The sequence below is a fragment of the Pundamilia nyererei genome, unplaced genomic scaffold (genome assembly GCF_000239375.1).
Source record: "Pundamilia nyererei isolate P.nyererei 1_Seehausen unplaced genomic scaffold, PunNye1.0 scaffold00125, whole genome shotgun sequence".
Lineage (NCBI taxonomy): Eukaryota > Metazoa > Chordata > Actinopteri > Cichliformes > Cichlidae > Pundamilia > Pundamilia nyererei.
In genome coordinates, this window is record NW_005187526.1 from 1,431,238 (window position 1) to 1,450,961 (window position 19,724).

Below are 19,724 nucleotides of genomic sequence, written 5' to 3' on the forward strand. Positions count from 1 at the left end.
CCTCACCAGCCGCTGTTTATCTGGGGCCTAGAAGTGGAGAGGGTGAGCAGCTTTAGGTACTTGGGCGTCTACATCTCTGAGGACCTCACCTGGACACTGAACACCACACAGCTGGTGTATTTCCTGAGGAGGGTGAGGAAGGTTCTACAGCTGCACACTGAGCAGTTGCATTACTTCATGGTACAGCAGCACTACTGGCATGGACCACAAACGCCTGCAGAGAGTGATAACAACTGCAGAGAAGATCATCCAGACTCTGCTGCCCTCTCTGCAGAGCATCTACCATCGCAGAGTCCAGAGGAGAGCTGCCTCCATCCTCAAATACCCCACACACCCCTAACACGGACTGTTCACGCTTCTGCCCTCAGGACGGAGGTTCAGAAGTGTGAAATCCAGAACATCCAGACTCAACAACTCCTTCTTCCACACTGCAAACAGACTCTTGAACAGCCGACCTATTTTTGAACAGTAATAATAATTTTTTTTGCACATCAGGTCATCCTGCATATTAAGCCAGCATATTAAGCTCTTTTGCATACATCTCTGTTTCACATCTCCACATTTTGTCTCCTTTTCTGTCTTCGTTTATTTATTTATTTGTACTATTGTATTTATATGTTCTATTTCTATTGTATATATTAATCGCCGTCTGTGGGTGGACAGCAAAGAAAGAATTTCATTGCACAGAGAAATGCCTTTTTCTCTTATGACATATAACAATACACACTTTGAATCTTGAATCAAAATCAATTAGATAGAAAAGTTAATAAAAAAAAATTAAAATAAGAATGTATTTAAAAGTTATGCAGGATGTCCAACAACCTTATTGCCAAACATTGTGCTTGAGTGAAACTTGCACCCATAGAGCCACCAAACTACAGGGGGTGAGAGCAATTACAAAGACGTGTTCTCATATCTTACCTACATGGAATAGTTTTTCTTTTCTTTTATTTACTGTAATTTGTAATGGAGCATGAAAAACTTTAAGCAGGATTTCTCTGACTCACAGTCACCTTTGGCAAACCCATTATTCCTGGCCAGTGTAAAACGTGTTACTAGCAGCCACAACAGCAGATTTAAAACTTTGGTGGACTGCAAAATTCCAGGAGATTTGTCTTCTTCTGATTAGCTTAATCAGCATTATGTGAACTTGCTGTTTTATAACTTGATTGTAACACATGTTCATATGTAGTCCAGCTTTAACAGAAGTGTGTTGTTTAGTGTACTAAAGTCAGAACCTTACCATTACCTTAAATGTTTTTTAAAAAAGGTAAGTGATAGGATTTCTGGCTTTATTTTTACAGCCTTGAGACCATCAGTTTTTATGTGTTTGCACAATATGTTCTCCCATATTAGCTTGTCTTCATTGACACACTGTTAAACTCAGAATTAAGTTTAAAATCCAAGAACTACAAAGTTATGAATGATCAGACCTCATAGTATAATTATCCTATTGGAGCATTTCACTCTCAAAGTAAAGGCTTCCTTGTGATTCCTTAAGTTTCTATAAGTAAAATGCCAGCCAGATTCCTCTGTTATCAAGCTCCTCTTCTGTTGAAACAGCTCTAAGTTTGGGTTTAGGAGAGAGACACTCTCTCCACTTTTAAGACTATGCTTAAATCTTCATTTTGTCTGGATCCAGCACATAGTTGGAACTGAATCAGATAAACCTGCAACGTCCCTCAATTAACACCCCTTCGTGCATTTAAATGCCACTACAGAATGTCATTAGCCTTTGTGTGCTGTTTCCTGTAGACTGTGTTTCGTCCTTCTTGTTGTGCTACACTCTCCGCTTTTCTTATCTAAAAATGATTTAATAAATACTCGGCCTTGGTACTGAGGCAGATACCAGAAATAGGTGCGTCTTGGACGCGTCCTCTGACGCGTAAAACTTCATCGTGGTTCCATTCGCTGCCTTCTACGCCACGACGTCATCATGAAGGGGCGGGAGCACGGCGTCGAGTGGGTAACCAAACAGCAGCAGGGTAGAAAGCCACCGGCGGATGCGCATCGTTCAGGTGAGATTCAGTGGAATATAATGATCATTACAATGAGGTGAAGGCATTGACGCGCTCTTTGATTCCTCCTGGTTTGCAGGTAAACGGAAGGATTGTTTTATAAATATGAGAAAACTTAGACGCTTACGCTGATATGGTAGCTACGTAGCTAGTATTAGCTAGCAATGGGCTGACGGTAATGTGTCGCTCGCTGTTAAACCCGCTTTCCATGTTTCACTACCTTATTGATTTGAATTAGAACAGGCAGTAGAGTAGTCTTCAATAGATTTTAATAATGTTACATTATTAGCCCGGTATTATTGCTCTTACGTGGCTGAAGGTAAAGCTGCTACACACATGGCAGCGAAATCGTAACTCCTTCGCCCATGAAAACAGGATAATTAGGGAACCATCGAGCCACATTTTTAAGGTGACTGCTCGATATGTACTTTGACAGCTATACTACTGTCTTTCACTCAGGTCATATACATCATCCCCTTATCCAGCTGTAACTTACACGAGGATTGGGTCTTGAATGGAGAAGTGTTGCATTAGGTCACGATAACAGTTTACTACCTTTCAGTGACCTCTCACTCACCAGACATTTCGTGTGTTTGGTGGAGCTCCAGGTTGTGTAAAGCTGAGTGCAGAGACAAAGCTCGGTCATGCAGCTGGCCAGCTTTCACTTCTGAGGAGACGGCTGAAGAATCCTGTGGTGTCCGTAGAAGAACATCCACCATGTAGAGGATTCCTGAGTGCCGTCTGAATGTTTGATTACAAACTCTTATGCCTCTTTCCTCTAGTAATGTTGCAAACACGCTCAAAAGAACTGTGTTGATAGTTTTTGTGACAATTTATTTGCCCACATACCCAGTCACGGCAAACAAGAAAGTTCGGTTCAACTGACATTTCTTGTAACACAAGGGTTTGTCAAAAATCTGCAGTGTCATTCCAGGTGTAACACTGCACATGTGCAAAGCTCACATTTCATTGTTCAGTGATTAGTTGATAACACCAAATTGCGCATACACTAGGTTTTAATGGTTAGAAATGTAAAGGAAAATATCAAGGCTCCGGTAGTGATCTGATTTTTGGAGAAATAGAATTTTTAGTATATGTGTAATATTTTCTAATTGTTAGAGCTTAAAAAAGTTAATAACAAGCTGATATTGGCTATTTGCTGAGTTATCACTATTGGCATTTATGTAAGCTGATACATCAAATTTCATAAAGTAAAGAAGAGGAGATAGATACTAGGGTTCTCACAATATTAGAATTTGAAACTTGATACTGATATCCAGGAAAATACTCAATATCAGTTTTGTAATGCATCCTGCAGCAGTAGAAGTCATGGTGAAGAAGTCATAGTTTGAAAAAGTTAACTTGTAATTTTCCCAAATACAAGTTAATTTAACAAAATACGTATTTAAGATGATGTTTAGAGGTTCTGTTCATTCCACAAATTGTTTAGATCATGTCATGACGGATTGTGGGGGGGAAAAAAGTATTTCAGAGCTAAACAAAAGGGTACAACCACCACCACAGTGCCTAGACATCTGAGATCATTTAATCATTGTAGCATTTTGGAAAACTTACAAATTAACTTTAAATAAGATGTGGTGTTAGTTTTATATAATAGCGAAATAAAAAAAACGAAGAAGATAAAAAAAACAAAAAAAACAGTCACTGTGAAAGACTGAACCAGTCACTGCCTGCACTATAAAACTGACCTGACAGCTGGCGGCTAAATTTTTTGAGTTTTTGTTCTTTTTGTGTCTGTTTGTTTTTTTTAAACCTTCAGCTCGTGTACCTAATCTTTGAACCATCCTCACTTCTTAGCATGCGGTGACTAAGGCGGAGGCCTGAAGGCACTGTGGGTCCATTGGTGGCAGTAGGAGCAGGAATCCAGCTTAGATGAAGGATGAAGAGCCCGGTGCACAGATGTAGGGATGTGGAGCATAGCCGTGGACAGTCTGGGGCTGGGGGAGGAACCAGCTGCCTACAGGAGGAACAGCGCATCCCCATCTCCAAAGACGTCATCACTTCCTCCTCTGCCTCGGCCATGTGGTTCATCAGGGATGCCTGCGGCATTGTGTGTGCCATCATCACCTGGCTGCTGGTCTTGTACGCCGAGTTTGTGGTGTTGTTTGTGATGCTGTTGCCCTCCAAGAACCTGATGTACAGTATTGTGAACGGGACTCTGTTCAACACTCTGGCCTTCCTTGCCCTCGCCTCTCACCTCAGGGCCATGTGCACTGACCCTGTAAGTCAGGTTGCATTGGATTATTCATGCATACGAATTGTTTTAATTCTCAATGTCATGCTGACGCTTAATGCTCTTTAGCTTTATGAAGTTCTGATTAATGTAGCAGACATTTAATAAAATGACCATTATGGTGATTAATGAGCTGCACATATAACTAAAGTCATCTACTTTATGTACATGTTTCCTGCTAGGGGGCCGTGCCAAAAGGAAACGCCACCAAGGAGTACATAGAAAGCCTTCAACTGAAACCAGGACAGGTGGTCTACAAATGTCCCAAGTGCTGCAGCATCAAGCCTGACCGAGCACACCACTGCAGGTAGGGCAAAAAGGATGCGAAATTCCCACTGCCGCATTTGACATTCACAAACTTAGTCCTATGCATCGCTTTAGTGCAGTAACGTCCCCAATTTTAACCTTTCATAAATCCTGAAACTGGTGCAATTCCCATTCTCGGAGGGAGTGACCGAGGTTACTTATTTCTAGCTGCAGCTTACAGATAGAGCCCAACCGATACAGGATTTTTGAGACAAATACCATTATTTGTTCATTTAAACATCTGATATCGGGTGATATTTTTTTCTTTCTTACCTATTAAGTATAAACAGATTTCCAGAACATTTGTTGTGTGTAGCTACTTATGATTCCTCACTAAGATAATATGACAGCGGATTCTAAAAATAGGTTTTATTGTCACATCAAGTTGGGGATTACTTGTTTACACTGTGCCACACTGTCCTCGGATCAGAGTCCCTCTGGTGGTCAAAGTATGCAACATCAGCCCTCTAACACAGATGAAGGGTGTTTTCCCTTCTATTGCTTACTTCTCATTTACTGGCTGCTATAAACACATACAAATGCAGACACTAAAATATTTGCCTATAATAAAAGTAGTGATATATTGGTCAGGCTCTATTTACATTTACCCTGCATTTGGCCTGCAGGCCACATGCAGGCAAGTTTGAAAAGAGAACTAGTTGTAGAATACACTGTTGAATGTGTTTGGGTGTGATTGTTTTTAAAAAGCAGATGTTGTGGTTTGTTTGTTTTTTAGAACCAATCCATAAAGCAACACGAGTGACTAAATAAAGTAACAGACAGTTACAATAAAAGCATATAAAATACAGGGTGCTACCTTTGTGAGATTCTGTTGTAGTTTCAGAATGATGACATTTTCAGCCTGTTTGAAGGTTAAGAGTTTGTTTTTGGATTAAATTTAGAATTAGGTTTAGGTTCAGACGAAGGTTTGGCTTAACCTGATGGTTACAGTTAGGGAGCAGAGGTTACATTGTGAATGAATACGCTCACAAAGATAGCCAAATAAACATTTGTGTGTGTGTGTCCCTACCAGTCAAAAGTTTGCACACACCTTCTCATTTAATGGTTTTTCCTTATTTTTACTACTTTCTACATTGTAGATACAAACTGAAGATATCGACTTTAAGAAGCAAGATATCGCAGTTATGTAGCAAATAAAAATAATGTCTTATATTTTAGATTACTCAAAAGTAGCCACCTTTAGCTTTGTTGAGAGCGCTGCAAACCCCTGGCCTTCTCTCAGTGAGCTTCATGATGTAGTCACCTGAAATGGTTTTCACGTCACAGGTGTGCCTTAGCAGGCTTCATCTGTGGCGTTTCTTTCCTTCTTAATGGGGTTGGGACCATCAGTTTTGTTGTGCAGAAGTCAGGTTTGTACACAGCTGACAGCCCCATTTGACAACTGTTAGAATTCATATTATGGCAAGAACCAATCGGCTAAGTAAAGAGAAGTAAGAATCTAACATTACTTTAAGAACTGAAGGTCAGTCAGTCCAGAAAACTGCTAAATCTTTGAATGTGTACCCAAAAACCATCAAGCGCCCCAGGAAGAGTGAGCTCTGCTGCTAAGTATAAATTCATCCGAGTCACCAGCCTCAGAAACCGCAAGTTAACAGCACCTCAGATTAGAGCCCAGATACATGCCACTCCGTTCCGGTTTGTGTTTAGTTGGACCATCATTTATTTTTCAACAGTACAATGACCCCAAACACACAGTCCTGGCCTCCACAGTCACCTGACCTAAACCCAATCAAGATGGTTTGGGATGAGATGGACTGTAGAGTGAAGGCAAAAAAGACAAGTGCTCAATAACTCTGGGAACTCCTTCAAGACTGTTGGAAAACCATTTCAGGTGACTGCCTCATGAAACTCATCAAGAGAATGGCAAGAGTGTGCAAAGCAGTAATCAAAGCATAGGGTGGCTATTTTGAAAAATATAAAACATATTTTGAGTTATTTCACACTTTTTGTTTATTACATAATTCCATATGTGTTCATTTATAGTTTTGATGCCTTCAGTGAGAATCTACAATGTAAATAGTCATGAAAATAAAGAAAAACAATTAAAACAATTATTTAAAAAAATAAAAAGCACTTTATCACATACCTAAAACAAAATCGTATTGAATAAAATACGACTTTGTATAAAGTACTTTTGCTATTGTGTCTGTAGTTGAATTCCCCTGCAATTTCAATTCTTCTTGTTCAATGAGAGAAATATAGGCTGTTTTGTGCTTGAACAAGTCTGTTGAAGTCAGGTTCAGTGTTTGGAAATGTGAAGGATAGTGGACAGGTGATGATCACTGAGAGAAGCTCTGTATTTGCATTTGTTAAACCTCTTCACTGAGTTTGTTCACATATCAAAGTAGATCCAAAGAGAACCAACATCTTCTCTGTTTGCATGTGAGTAAGAATGTTGCTCTCCAGTTGGCTTGAAAGAAACTGCAACTTTCAAATGAAGGCCTTTACCGGGCTTTATGTTTTATGTGCATGTAGGGCCTTGCTTTTCGATTTGGTGTTTAGATCATGCATTAGCGTGATCTAATTCAGGATATTCAGGATTTCTCTTCTATCTGCATCTCAGACCTCTAAAATATCTTTACCTTTCTTTCTCCAAAACTCTTAAATTTCTGCTCCCATGCCCTTTGTGGCAGAGGTGTGGTCCCTGGCTCAGCTGCAGGGGAGGGGTGGTGCAGTGAGATCACGGGGCAATGCCGTGGTGGTTTGTGACATAGGTGTGTGAAGTTTTTAGTTAACGATCTCTCTCTCTCGGTGTGTGAATTTTAGTGAAACCGGGGCAGAGAGTGGAGAGGTCAGAATGCGGCTGAAAGCTGCACCTGTGGGTGCCGAGCCGAGGAAACAGACAGAGAGACTGTCAGTAGTGCGTGTCAGCAATAAAAGAGGAAATAAACCCAAACAGTGTGTCTACGTGTGGTCATTCTTCACACTCTTCATCACTTTGCCCTGTATGAGTCACTTGACAGCTCTGTGGTAGCCTATGTCACCATTTTCAATCAAACAGTGTGCAACTAATTGTGATTCAGTGTTCTCTCCCTGATTACATCATTAACAGGGTTAATTTTTAGCCCTGACTTTCACAGTATCTTCTGGTATATAATACACTACAAAAATAACAATTTCAGTCACTTTGTCTTACATCTGCTTAAAAGCGCCCACATTTTTTTCTCTGTCAGATTTGGATAGTAATCACTTGTAACACCTGTTAGTTGGTAACATTTTAGTCCAGGCTTGATCAGGCATGTCTTGAGCCACCCTCACATCTCTCCATCTTCTGAAATCCTCATACAGTTCCACAGTTCCTCTCTTGGCACCCTATCTTCTGCTTTCTCTAGTTTCACAAAGACACAGTGGAGGTCCTTCTGACTCTTTCTATACTTCTCCATCAGCACTCTCAAAGCAAACGTCACATCTGTAGTGCTCTTTTTCTTCATGAAGCCACACTGCCCCTCACTGATCCTCACCTCTCTTCTTATCCTAGTTTCAACAACTGCTTTCACATAAGTTAATGGTTTGGTTCATCGTTGTACATGCATTTAAAATAAAAACAGCATTTCCCTTCAAAATAAAACCAATAAAGTTATATTGTGTTTTCCCACAAAACTGCTAAAACCTAAGTCATTCTCAAATGGGAATCTTACCCGACAGCATTTGGTTGCTAGAATGCATCAAACTGCATGATATATACTTATATAGGTTTGCATCCTAATTTCCCATTTACCTCATGTGAGCTGCATGTAGCCTTGGGGGTGTATATAGAAGGAATATACTAGTAAGAGAGAACAACCTTAGCTCAACTAAACAACTTCAAATTCAGTACTGCTCTTACCGGTACTCAGTTTCCTGTCAGTACCAACTACTGAAGTGGATTCAGTGAATTCTTGTTGCGATAGGTGATGAACAAACACACATAGAATAGTATAGCTTATCGGGCCTTTATATTGTAATTGTGTTCATAGGCATGATTGTAGTCACAAAGCAGTAAAGCAACATATTAAATCTTCTCAGGAAATCCAGTAATGATTTCCAAACACTCGCTGTTTGCACAGAACACCCAGCTTTAGCACTAGCCTTACCACCAGCTTCCTGTTTGCTCAAATGCAGAGAATGTAAATCCTTAAACTTTAGTATTTGCATTAAAAACCTTCATTTTTTTTCAGTTTATCCCATATTTCATGTTGTCTTTTAGTTTCTTTGTATATTGACAAAACGTTTTGATCCTGGTTTTCAGTTGAATTTCTTCTCTTACAGTGTTTGCAAACGCTGCATACGGAAGATGGACCACCACTGTCCCTGGGTCAACAACTGTGTTGGAGAGAACAACCAAAAGTACTTTGTGCTTTTCACAGTAAGTCCACTGTTAGTCTGTAAATTGATGAAAAAACACCCTGAAGGTTACGCCTGTCACATGATTTTCAATCATAAAGTCACCAGTTGTTGCTATAGAAATGGAGCCGTTTCTTGGTAAATGCCAGTCTGTTTGTGGTTAGCCTGTGTTGTCAGTTCCTGCTCATTGTATCCACTTTCTCATTTTTCTTTTTTAACCCAGATGTACATTGCACTCACTTCTCTCCACGCTTTGGTCATGGTGGTCTTCCATTTCCTCTACTGCTTTGAAGATGATTGGACGAGTAAGTGCTTTTTCCTTTTTTTACAGTTCTCTTTAGCCTGCAAACACATAAAGAACAGAGCTCTAGATGTAAATAGACATCTTCCCTCAAACATGACAGTCAAAAAAGTAATTTGCTTGATTTTATATTTTGTATTTACATACATAACCATCTTACAATATTCTTCACATTAGTTTCCATTTCTTAAAGGACCATATATCTGTTCTTGTGTTTATCCCATCCTGTTTACATAAATGGGGGATAAAAAAACAGAAACGCCTTCTACAGCCACGAAAATCATTGCAATTCATCTAAGGGGGGCACAGGCTGGCTCGTGTGGTCAGTAGATGAGCTACGCCAAATTCCCCTGATCTCAAACCAATCGAGCATCTGTGGGATGTGCTTGAGAAACAAGTCTGATTCATGGAGGCCCCACCTCACATCTTGCAGAACAGATACCACAGCACATCTGTCGAGGGAACCTACACAATATTAGGCAGATGCTCATAATGTTGTGCCTGATCCGTATACATATATGATCTTCATCCACTTTCTATCGGTTATTCTATTCAGCGGTGCTGGGAGGCTGGAGCCTATCCTAGCCCACTGCATCTACATACAACACAAAATCAAAGTTGCACATTCTCCCTCTGGTCTATAGTGGTGTTTGTCCAGCTACATTTTTTTCCATGTGAATTGCCCAGTTTTGAAAATGTTGGCTTTTTTTAGTTTCCAAAGTTATGACCCAGGCACTGCAAAAAAAAAAAAAAATCCACAACTTCTTATCCATAATCAAGGATTCTTATCTATAAACAAGGTTTATGGAATAACCGCGTCATGAGGAAAGAGGTCTTGTTGCTGAGCTTTCAAATGATTTTTTTGGTGGGCTTTTAGTTTGTCAATGCAATTGCTATTTAGGTCCATAATATTCAAGAGAATGCAGGCATTTCTATTGGTGATAAAACCAAGCAACTGAAACCTAAACAATCTGGACATACATCAGACCACAGGCTAGAGGAAAGGATCATTTTGGGCCATCAGACAGATATTTATGTCCTGCCACTATAAGTGTCATTATATGGCAATGCTTGCAACTCCTTAGGACAAATGAAAATATGAAATATTGTTGACATGAGTACATCTTGTCTCTACTTCTTTGTTGTGACATTTATTTTCCTTCCAGTTACTGATGCCGTAACTTCCTGATCCCGTACAATAGTCTTTAAGAAGTTGACCTAAGCTCATACTTAGCTTTGCATCGTCACTGTAGAGCTGCAGTTGGATGCAGTAGTTTTTTGATAGAAGTGCAGCAGTTCCTCTATGAATCTCTTCTTTGCCCTTTCACTTCCCTGTGTCCACCTCCCTCCCATTCCCCCAGAGTGCAGTACCTTCTCTCCTCCAGCAACAGTCATCCTCCTCATACTCCTGTGCTTTGAGGGCCTCCTCTTCCTCATCTTCACCTCTGTGATGTTCGGCACCCAAGTCCACTCCATCTGTACCGACGAGACCGTAAGTGACCCAGTTTACCATCCTGTTAACCACCTCCTTTTAACTCCTCTGTGCTTCAGGACTTCTCCCTGCTGCTGCAACTCTCAACTTCTTTTAACATGAATATCTTTAACGTCTCAAAACATCAGCTGACGTCTCTTACTCTGCAGCAGAACTTCAACCTTAAGTGCCTTAAAAGCAAATAATTTGAGTTACACCTACCATCATATCAGAAATTGCAGAGGTGGATCATAGACTTCTGTAGAGCCTGATTTGTTTTTGCAACCAAAGGAAGTCACCTCCTACTGGCTGTTTTTCCATCTTTTTTATGGCAGAGTGACAATAACAATGCCTCAACTCCAACCTGCCAATGTTTAATTCATACTGTCTTTTAAAGTATGAGGCAACTGTGGCTGTCACTGTTGCAGTATCAATCTGTAAATAGGACCTTTCCTCACACGAGACATTTAGACTCAGCAGGAAAAGTGCAGGTGTAACTCATAACATCTCAGTCCTTTCCAGACTTGTGGATTAATGTGATACAAAATCAAGTACTTCTGTACTCCTGTGCTTCTTTCTGTTGTGGAGATGTCTCGTGTAACAAAAGGTTCATTAGCCTGATTTATCTATACATCCATCCTCATCCTTCTCCCAGTGTTACTACCCCAACTATATAAGCTCTCTCTCTCACTCTGTCTTTGGTGAGCTAGTTAAACTGAATAAAGTCACAACTTTTCACAGGCAAAATAGTGCACGCAGCTTTGTGTGCATTGGCTAGCTCACTTTAATAAAGGAGACTAAAACACACATGCAAAAAAAAAGTTTACCAGTTAAACTGCTGAGCAGAGTCCAGATTTTACACCTGCTCATTACCAGTAGTCTGCCCCCTGGTGGTGAGTCTAATGAAGGGCAGGCCTGTATGCAATTTTATAATAAAGGTCCGTTTGTCAGTGTATCAGCGAAAGAAGGAATCTCTGTCTTCTCAAGTTTGGAGCTGAAATAATCAAGCACACAGCGCCTGTGTGCATGGGAAGCATAGCTCACCAAACCAAACTCTCCCTGTTTTCAACTTCTTTTTGTCTGCAACTCCAGACCTTATTTATTATGAAGAGAGGGCTTTAGCATACACAGGACTGTGCAACACACAAGGGAAGGGCACAACATCGGCTCTCCACTGTCCTAATTCAGCAGCGCCTGACGTGCAGCCCCCGATGATCTTATTTTTATCTTTCTAATACAGAAATGGGTATTTGGAGTTTGTGATTACTGTGATCGCTGGGCCGCAAAAGCACACCAACTGAAGTTTGGTTGTCTCTCGTTTTCAGGGCATAGAGCAATTGAAAAAGGAAGAGAGAAGATGGGCTAAAAAAACTAAGTGGATGAACATGAGGGCGGTATTCGGACACCCTTTCTCCATATTGTGGTTTAGCCCTTTCTCCACCCCCGACCACGGGAAGGCTGAGACCTACCAATATGTGGTGTGAAGGCTCAGCACAGGGAGTGATCAAAACCAAAGTGGGAAGGCCTGCACCCCCCCCCCCCCCCACACACACACACACACACACACAGCTCAACGCGATTTACACTGTATATCCCACATTAGCAATGGACAGCTTTTCATGTGCTTTTTTTGTGTTGCCAACTAAGTGCTCTATACGTTTTATTTTTGTGTTGCCTTGAGTGAGTCGAGTTGCAGAGAAAAAGAAACACTTTACAGTCGTGTTTGCAAACACTGTGATGGATCTGTTTGTTTCTGACCTGCTTTCTTTCTCCTCTATCAGAAGCCCCTCTCTCTTCTTACTGTTTCCTTTTTGCTTCTCCCTAAAGGGTTAGTTCAGCTAAATTATAAAGAAAAAGCAGGTATTGTGTATTTCCTGTAATTGCCAGCTAATTTCATTACAGTGAAAATAGGAAATGATGTATAAGGTAAACAAAAATGCTTCATAAACTGGCGAAGCACTGAGTTTTAGGACATTTTAAGGACCATTTTAGGGTAAAACTGGCTGGAAACTGCAGGTCTCCAGATTATATTAAAATCACACATCAGGGTTAGAGTTACTGTAATTCCACATTAGCTATTCTGATGCCAGTAGAGAGCTTGGTGGATTTTTTTAGATGAACTGACCCTTTTAAATATTACTCAATGTCAGTGTGTTCCAGACATGGACTGGATAAAGCTTTTAAATGGGTCTACTCAGGAATGGATTGTCTGAACCATTCAGTAATCAGACCCACGCTCAGGCCGACCCTCTGTTATAGTGCTGTACATAGCACATCAACATCTTGCCTTTGTTACAGTGGGATTTTTCATAGTTACTGAAAAAAATCTCTCAAGAATCAAATGCAAAGAAAGTGAAAGCAAAACACAACAATTCTAAAAAAGAATTTACATTAGAATTACATAGAGTGCTCCATTTGGTTATGATAATCTTCACCTTTGTTTCTGGGTTCAGACTTTTCCTCTGTGGTCTTTTTTTCAGCCCCATTTCTGACACAAAGCTCTCGTGTGGGCTAGTTACACTTAGATGAACATGTCAGTGGACTGAAAGTAAAACTCCATTAATTAGAGAATGAGCTGTCCCTCGGTCTGTCCTAACTGAGATGTTATTATGACTGCTGTTGACATTAGAAGGTATTACTGCTTGTTGAATCTGTGCATCACTGACTGTTGTCTAAAAGTAGCTGACCAATGGGGACGCAGCACTGTAAGCCCAGCCATGAGAACTTCACAACGGTGGCGCTCTTGTAGTTTCTATGTATGTTCTACCTTTGAGTGTTTTTGCTCTTCTTTGATTCACTTTTTTCATTCTTGGGAGATTTTTTAAAAATGTCATTATTAGGACAAAAGTTAATCCAAAGACTTTTGGTCTGTTATGTTTGTGATGAGAGTTCTAATTTTCCAAATGGATCCCTTTTCTTCCCTGTTAGCAGTGACTTTCAGATTGTCTCATTCTTACATTCAGGGTGGAGTTGAAAGCAGTTTTGAAAACAGAGCTCTGTTATCTCATCATGTAAAAACCTGCACATTACACTGCATTTAACCGTTTGGGCTCTCATTAATGTAAGACTACACGAGGCAAGGGATCGCAGTGGTACCAAAAAGCAGAGCTGATAGCCTGCTGTGACTAAAGGATAGCAGATGTACTGAATATTTAAAGTGGACTTGTTATGCTCATTCCCAGCTCCACAGTTCCATTCTTGGTCTCTGTTTTCTTTAAACTGTGAATCATGCAAAGCTAAGCTAGTAATCTTTATTTATCCTGTGAGGGACCTTTGTGCTCATCTGAAACGAGGTGGTGTAGTTCCCTACCTTTGAGGCAGCCCTTTCTCAAAACCAACTATATTCTGATTGGCTGCCTCTTGTAAAAAGAATGTTTGAGTTGGATGGAGCTTCTGTGTCCACAGTCAGAGCCAGAGAGCCATGTTAGAGAGATCCTCTGTCTTTGACATCAAACAGAGGAAAGCGCAGAACAAACTGTTTGAAACTGAGTTTAGAGCAGTCTGAAGTCTCACCTCATTATTTGAAACTTATTTAATATAAGCACCCAGCATAATAACACAAAGTATGGCTCAAAATAAGGAAAAGCAAAGCAAATTAGGTCTGATTTAGTAGCTGACCCTTGATCAGCTATTGAAAGTCCATTTTGGAGGATCTCTGTGATTAAACAAAAAAGACCAAAAAGTCACGCTGCAGCCTAATCATGTTTTCAGTGATTTTTAGCACCTACAACATTGTCCCTGTTTCCTCTCCGATACATGCTCAAGAAAAACAAAGCCTCTTGGAAGACAGAAATGCATCTTATTTTTGGCTAAAACAAACCAGGAGGTTTCTGTTTGTTCCAGCAAACAGATCCAGATTCTCAGTGTTTAAGCTGGCAGTCTGAGTTCTGCTAAAGGAAGGAAAAGGAAAGCCTTTCAAAGGTGACTGATGTCGACCTCAGCCTGTCTTTAAGCAGGAAAAACATGTGGGTTAGAATGATGCTGACAGTCTGTCAACATATGTTCATTCTGGATTTTGTTTTTTATGTTGTTGGGGTTTTTTTTGTGTTATTTTTTTTTATAAGAAAGGTTTAGCCTCCTACAGTAGCCTCCCACTAACACTCTGTTTGCATGAATACGTGCCAGTGAATCACAGCTCTGAGCCCATGTGGTGTTTTGATGTTGTGAGCGTGTGCCAAATTCAATAAAACCCACAATTCTGCGATTATTTGGGAACCCTTTGATATGAATTTGCTCTGAAGGGACACTGGCTTCAGTTTAAAATCCTCTTCGCTGCCGGAAATGTATAAAATCGTGTTCGGAGGTAAAGAGAAGACGTGGATTTAGAATATTCATTTCTGCACCACGCCAGCCTACAAAGCATTTAACCGAGGTATTAACATTCACTATCCAATTTAAAGTCGTTAAAAAAGAAGATTTAATTTCACTTTGTATTTCTTTGTATTTATCATTTGAGATTTTCTCCTGGGTGAACTGCTTTGTTCCAAAGTGTGCGGTTTTATTCTTCTATTCTTTGTTTACAGGATATTGTGTGTATCCTTTGTTTTTGAATGCATGGTACAGCTGAAGGCTAGTTTAAATGTGTATGTGAAACACTGCTGGTATGATGAAGCAGCTGAGTGACGGCAGAGATTATTATTATTGTTTTGTTATTTTTACAGAAATTTTAATTCTTTCTAAATATTCTGAAGAGATTTCAGCACATGCACAGAGAATAAAATCTTCTCAGATGCAATGCAACAACTGTGTTTGCTTCCTTTGTGGAGGTGCATTTATTTACTTTTGCCTGTCCCTTTATTTTATATTCAAATAGTAATACCGGAGCAGATGTGGGTTTTTTGTTGGGGTTTTTTTCCTCCTTCTCCCCGTGCACACAGTTCTTATATGGCCCTCACATCCTGCATTTTCCCTCCGTCCTTGTCTTCCATTCTGCTCCCACGTCTGGGATCCTCCTCCCCCCGATACTGTGTCCTCTCCTCACTCATGCATTTTTGCTTTGGTTGATAACTCACTCTGCCGAAAGCTTTCCGAAGCAGACAGCCCTTTGTAATCTTGACTGAGGTAAGCTTGCGAACAGCAGTCACATTGGCCGTCCCATCAAGCTTGACATGTCACATGTATGCACGCTTCAATCAGAAGGCCGACGTGTGCTTTCAGTTCCTCCTTTGCTGTTTTACTTCAACCAAACGGTTTGAATGAATGAGTGAGTTCTGTCTGTAATGTGATGCATGTGCCATCTGTTTATTTTTGAAGTGCATGCCAGTCTTTTTGGACAGCAGCATGAAATGTTGGGCATGTTTCTTTAAAAACAAATTGAATAACATGGAACCTAAAGCATTTAGAGGACACTGTTAAAACTCATCAGAAGTCAAGTCATCTAACTTCTCAGTTAGTGTTAACTGTAACTTGTGGCCATGAAGCAACCTTTGCACCAGTACACTAGAAGATGGCTGTAAAATCCACTGTTTGCACTGCATAAATATAAGTCCCAAAGTTGAAACGAATATTAGATTCAGCCGTCTGAGTTACCCAAATGGATCTTTGACTGTCACTAAAAATACTCTGTCAAGACTCAGGTTGTTTTTTTACATTTACATTTAAAACACAAACTTCCCAAAAACCACCTTCAGTGGCATGTACTTGAGTGTCTTAACTAAGCATAAAGACTATAAACAGGGCACCTGCTAGCCTAACCCCGTAAGCACTCTAAAGCTCACAGAACTACATGTTGCCCCAAAAAGTTGATTCTGTTCATTTGGACGGAGCGTTTTCAGTGGGAGAAACGCTTTGTCACTCATCCAAGTGACTTCTTTAATGTCAGCTGATTGCAGGTTTACTTCACCTTATAAAACAGTACCTTTGCACAATGACTGAAACCTCCACCGGCAGGAGTCAAGGAGGCAATTTACGACCATCTATGAATCGAGGAGGGGGCTTAACGGTACCTCCTGCCATGTTACAATGCTGTGATTGCAGCCATTCCCCAACTCTCTGTGAATGGTACTCATGACCATTGATCTATGGTTTTTGATCAGTGCTGATAACAAATTTGCATATTAATGATCAAAAAACTCAACTGCCCATTGTTCGCCATTCAGTCATTATGCACATGTACTAGGATGAAGCGTTTTCAGTGGGAGAAACGTTTCGTCCAGATGAACAGAAGCAACTTTTAAGGATTTCCTAACCTGGATGATTGAGCATGCATCCAGATGAGTACATGTTGCTTTAGGTTAATATCTTGGAACACAGTCCCTCTAAAGTAACTTCTTACATTAGTTCTAGAAGTATCTGTCAGCGTTACTTTTTGCCATTATACATTAGAAATCAGAACTGTTGGCCATCTTAAAATGAACCCCAAAACTAACAAACTGGAGGGAAAAACAATCCTATCCCACCTCCTCAAAGTTCAGGGTGACCTCTTCAAGTGCCTTCTGTTTGGACAGCAGTCGTGAACCCCAAATATTGAGTCTACTTTAATGAATGCCAAACATTTTTGAAGCTGGAGCGTGCCTACTATCAGTCAACACCCACACATTGGACATCAAAGCCAGAATCGCATCCAAAACTCAGACATTGCGTATTTATCAAGACTCCTTAAAAATGACTGATTTAGCACTTGTAGAGAGGCTGACATGTTTTGAGTGGGAGCCAGGTGAAAGCATCATTACTGTTACTGGTGTTGTATTATAAGCTGCTTCCTGCATTAGCCTAAGCCTCAAGTTTGTGGTAGCTGGCACTTGGTTTGGATTAGGAAGTAACATTCAAAGGTCTGAGGATAAAAATAAACTGACAAATTATTACCAAGAGGGCATCCACTGAAGCCTCATTTACTTCAGCTGGACTTAAATGTGCTTTGAGACAGTCAGCCAGTCCAAATATGTCTCTGGTGCTTTGTTGTAGGAACAAAGACCTGTAAAAGTAATCACATTCCCATCAGCCTCAGCTGCAGTTCAGTTTAGGTGTTAATTAGCAACCATTAGAGCAGCTGGCTCCACTGCCAGTCCCGTTCTTTGCTTCCTGGCCAGTACACACAGGATAAATGGCAGCAATGACAAGTAAATGATTAAACCCTCAACCTGAAGACTTTTTATTTTATTTTTTTAAATAAGCTGGACATGTTTAAGTGTCTGAGGGACTAGCACAAAAAAGCAAAACCATCACATAGTAACATACTATCACCAGTTTTGTGTTGTGGATGTCATTGATGGTGCATGCAGGTGATCCCATGCAGTGCTTTTTTTTTTTTTTTTTTTGCTTTGTTTGTCTCTCTGCCCCTTCACCTCAGAACCTCACTGTTTTTTGTCTGCAGGGGATCGAGCGGCTGAAGGGGGAGACGGGGAAGTGGGGGAAAGTTCCGTGTTGGGAGGCCATGCAGATTGCATTCGGAGGCCCCTTCTCACTGTCCTGGTGCAGCCCTTTTTCAGGCTTGAGCTGCAAGAAGAGCCCTGAGGACCACGTCGCCATCCCCCAGGGAGAGATCATCGAGGAGGATGTCATAGAGATACCACTCAACTAGCACCACCTGCTGGGGAAAGCATAAATTGCAGACAGGCAGGATTTCTTGACAAGCACAAAGATATTTTTGAAACTGGACTTTCTAAATGTTGAAAAACTGCCCAGAATTTATTTTAATTATGTATGCATTTCTTTATGTACAGGACTTTTTTCTGGATATATTTTACAGTTTCTGTTCCTACCTTCAGTGTAGCCATTTGATAGGTGTGCAGAGCACCCATTATCAAACTTTAGTATCTTAGCTTAATACTTGCACACATAAGTGAAGGTCTAATGTGCATTTTAAGGATCGCATATTTCTCTACTAAATCTGCCAAACCTGCAGCATTTTCCTGAATTTGTCTCTAGGAAAACGCTGTGAGGACTCAAAGCTCAGTCAGCTCAGTGTTTGGAGAAGAGAATACTGTAAAGTGCCTCCCTGAGCTGCCTCAGAACACCACTAACAGCAGCTCTGCTCCAGCACTGTAGCACAAATGGTTCCTTTCAACCTTCTTGCCTTCCCCCCAGATTTGAACAGCCAGTTTCACAGATAACGGTTAAGCCTAGAAATACAAACTCTCCATTTGGAAAAGGTTTTTAGTCTAAGATTAGGCTTGACCCATGTCTGAGAAACTAGTTCGAGCTCACCTCGTGCCTTATCTATCTTTACTGAGCAAATGTTTGAAACACTACATTGTTTTATTACTCATCTTGATTCCAGACTGTCTCAAGTTGCCATTTTCATATTTCTCGCTCCATTGCACATGTGGGGAAAAGGGCAGTAGATGACTTCATATAGAGGATTTTTATTGTGTGTGTATGTAAGCTGGAGGATAAGGGCTTCTAACTGCTAAATGGCTGCTGGACATTATGGGATCACTTATGTTTAATCATGTTTACATTGCTTTAATAATCTACTCATTGTGTGGGTTCCTTCCTTATATGAATGGTCATTCTTTTTTGTTTGTTTGTTTTAAATCTAGTGACAGATTATTTGTTTGTTTTTAGCAAATACATCTGCAGTGTTTGAGTTGTACACCAAAAGCTACTGGCAGTCCAGTTCAAAACTTAATAGGAACATTTTTTCATACAGCCTTATCATCTCATCTAATCGACTGCGAGAAAGGAAAAAAACATTTATCAACGTGTCAGAGCACTCCTTACGTTGTGGTACATCTTATCTCCTGTTGTGTTTTTCTGCACTGATTCCATTCTGTTCCACTGTGACCACTTTCAGCTCTCCTGCTTCGATGCCTTTGATGATAGCCAACCACAGAAGACAAATACAGCTGTTGTGGTGGAAGTGTGTATCATAATTGGAGAAAACATTACACCTCATTTGCAGCTGAGGCACAGCTAAGTGGTCTGGAATAAATGGGTGTTCAGACAGAACAGCAGGCATGTTGTTTGTATCGTCCTGGGGGAAACACGGTGCCCTCCAAATTTTCATTCAATTTAATTTGAACAAAACACATCTGCACACTGGAGCTTGGCTTTATCGTTCAGTAGTTGTCACTGACCCATGTGGAGAGG

At 40.5% G+C, this 19,724-nt stretch overlaps 1 protein-coding gene across 4 annotated transcripts; it reads left to right on the top strand.

Moving 5' to 3' along the window:
• The first annotated feature begins 1,897 nt into the window (after positions 1-1,897).
• zdhhc3a (zDHHC palmitoyltransferase 3a) lies at positions 1,898-19,132 on the top strand. 4 transcript variants are annotated; one of them, XM_013913316.1, is made up of 7 exons: positions 1,898-2,018; positions 3,799-4,260; positions 4,455-4,579; positions 8,848-8,944; positions 9,146-9,227; positions 10,585-10,715; positions 18,007-19,132. In XM_013913316.1, exons 2-7 carry the CDS (start codon positions 3,919-3,921, stop codon positions 18,211-18,213), a joined length of 984 nt encoding a protein of 327 aa, XP_013768770.1. In that variant the 5' UTR covers positions 1,898-2,018; positions 3,799-3,918; the 3' UTR covers positions 18,214-19,132. The 4 variants fall into 4 exon arrangements, with proteins under 4 accessions (XP_013768770.1, XP_005743008.1, XP_005743009.1 ...); XM_005742951.2 differs by having other exon boundaries at positions 3,837-4,260; XM_005742952.1 differs by lacking the exon at positions 18,007-19,132 and adding an exon at positions 12,020-12,359 and having other exon boundaries at positions 3,837-4,260.
• Positions 19,133-19,724: the final 592 nt, after the last annotated feature.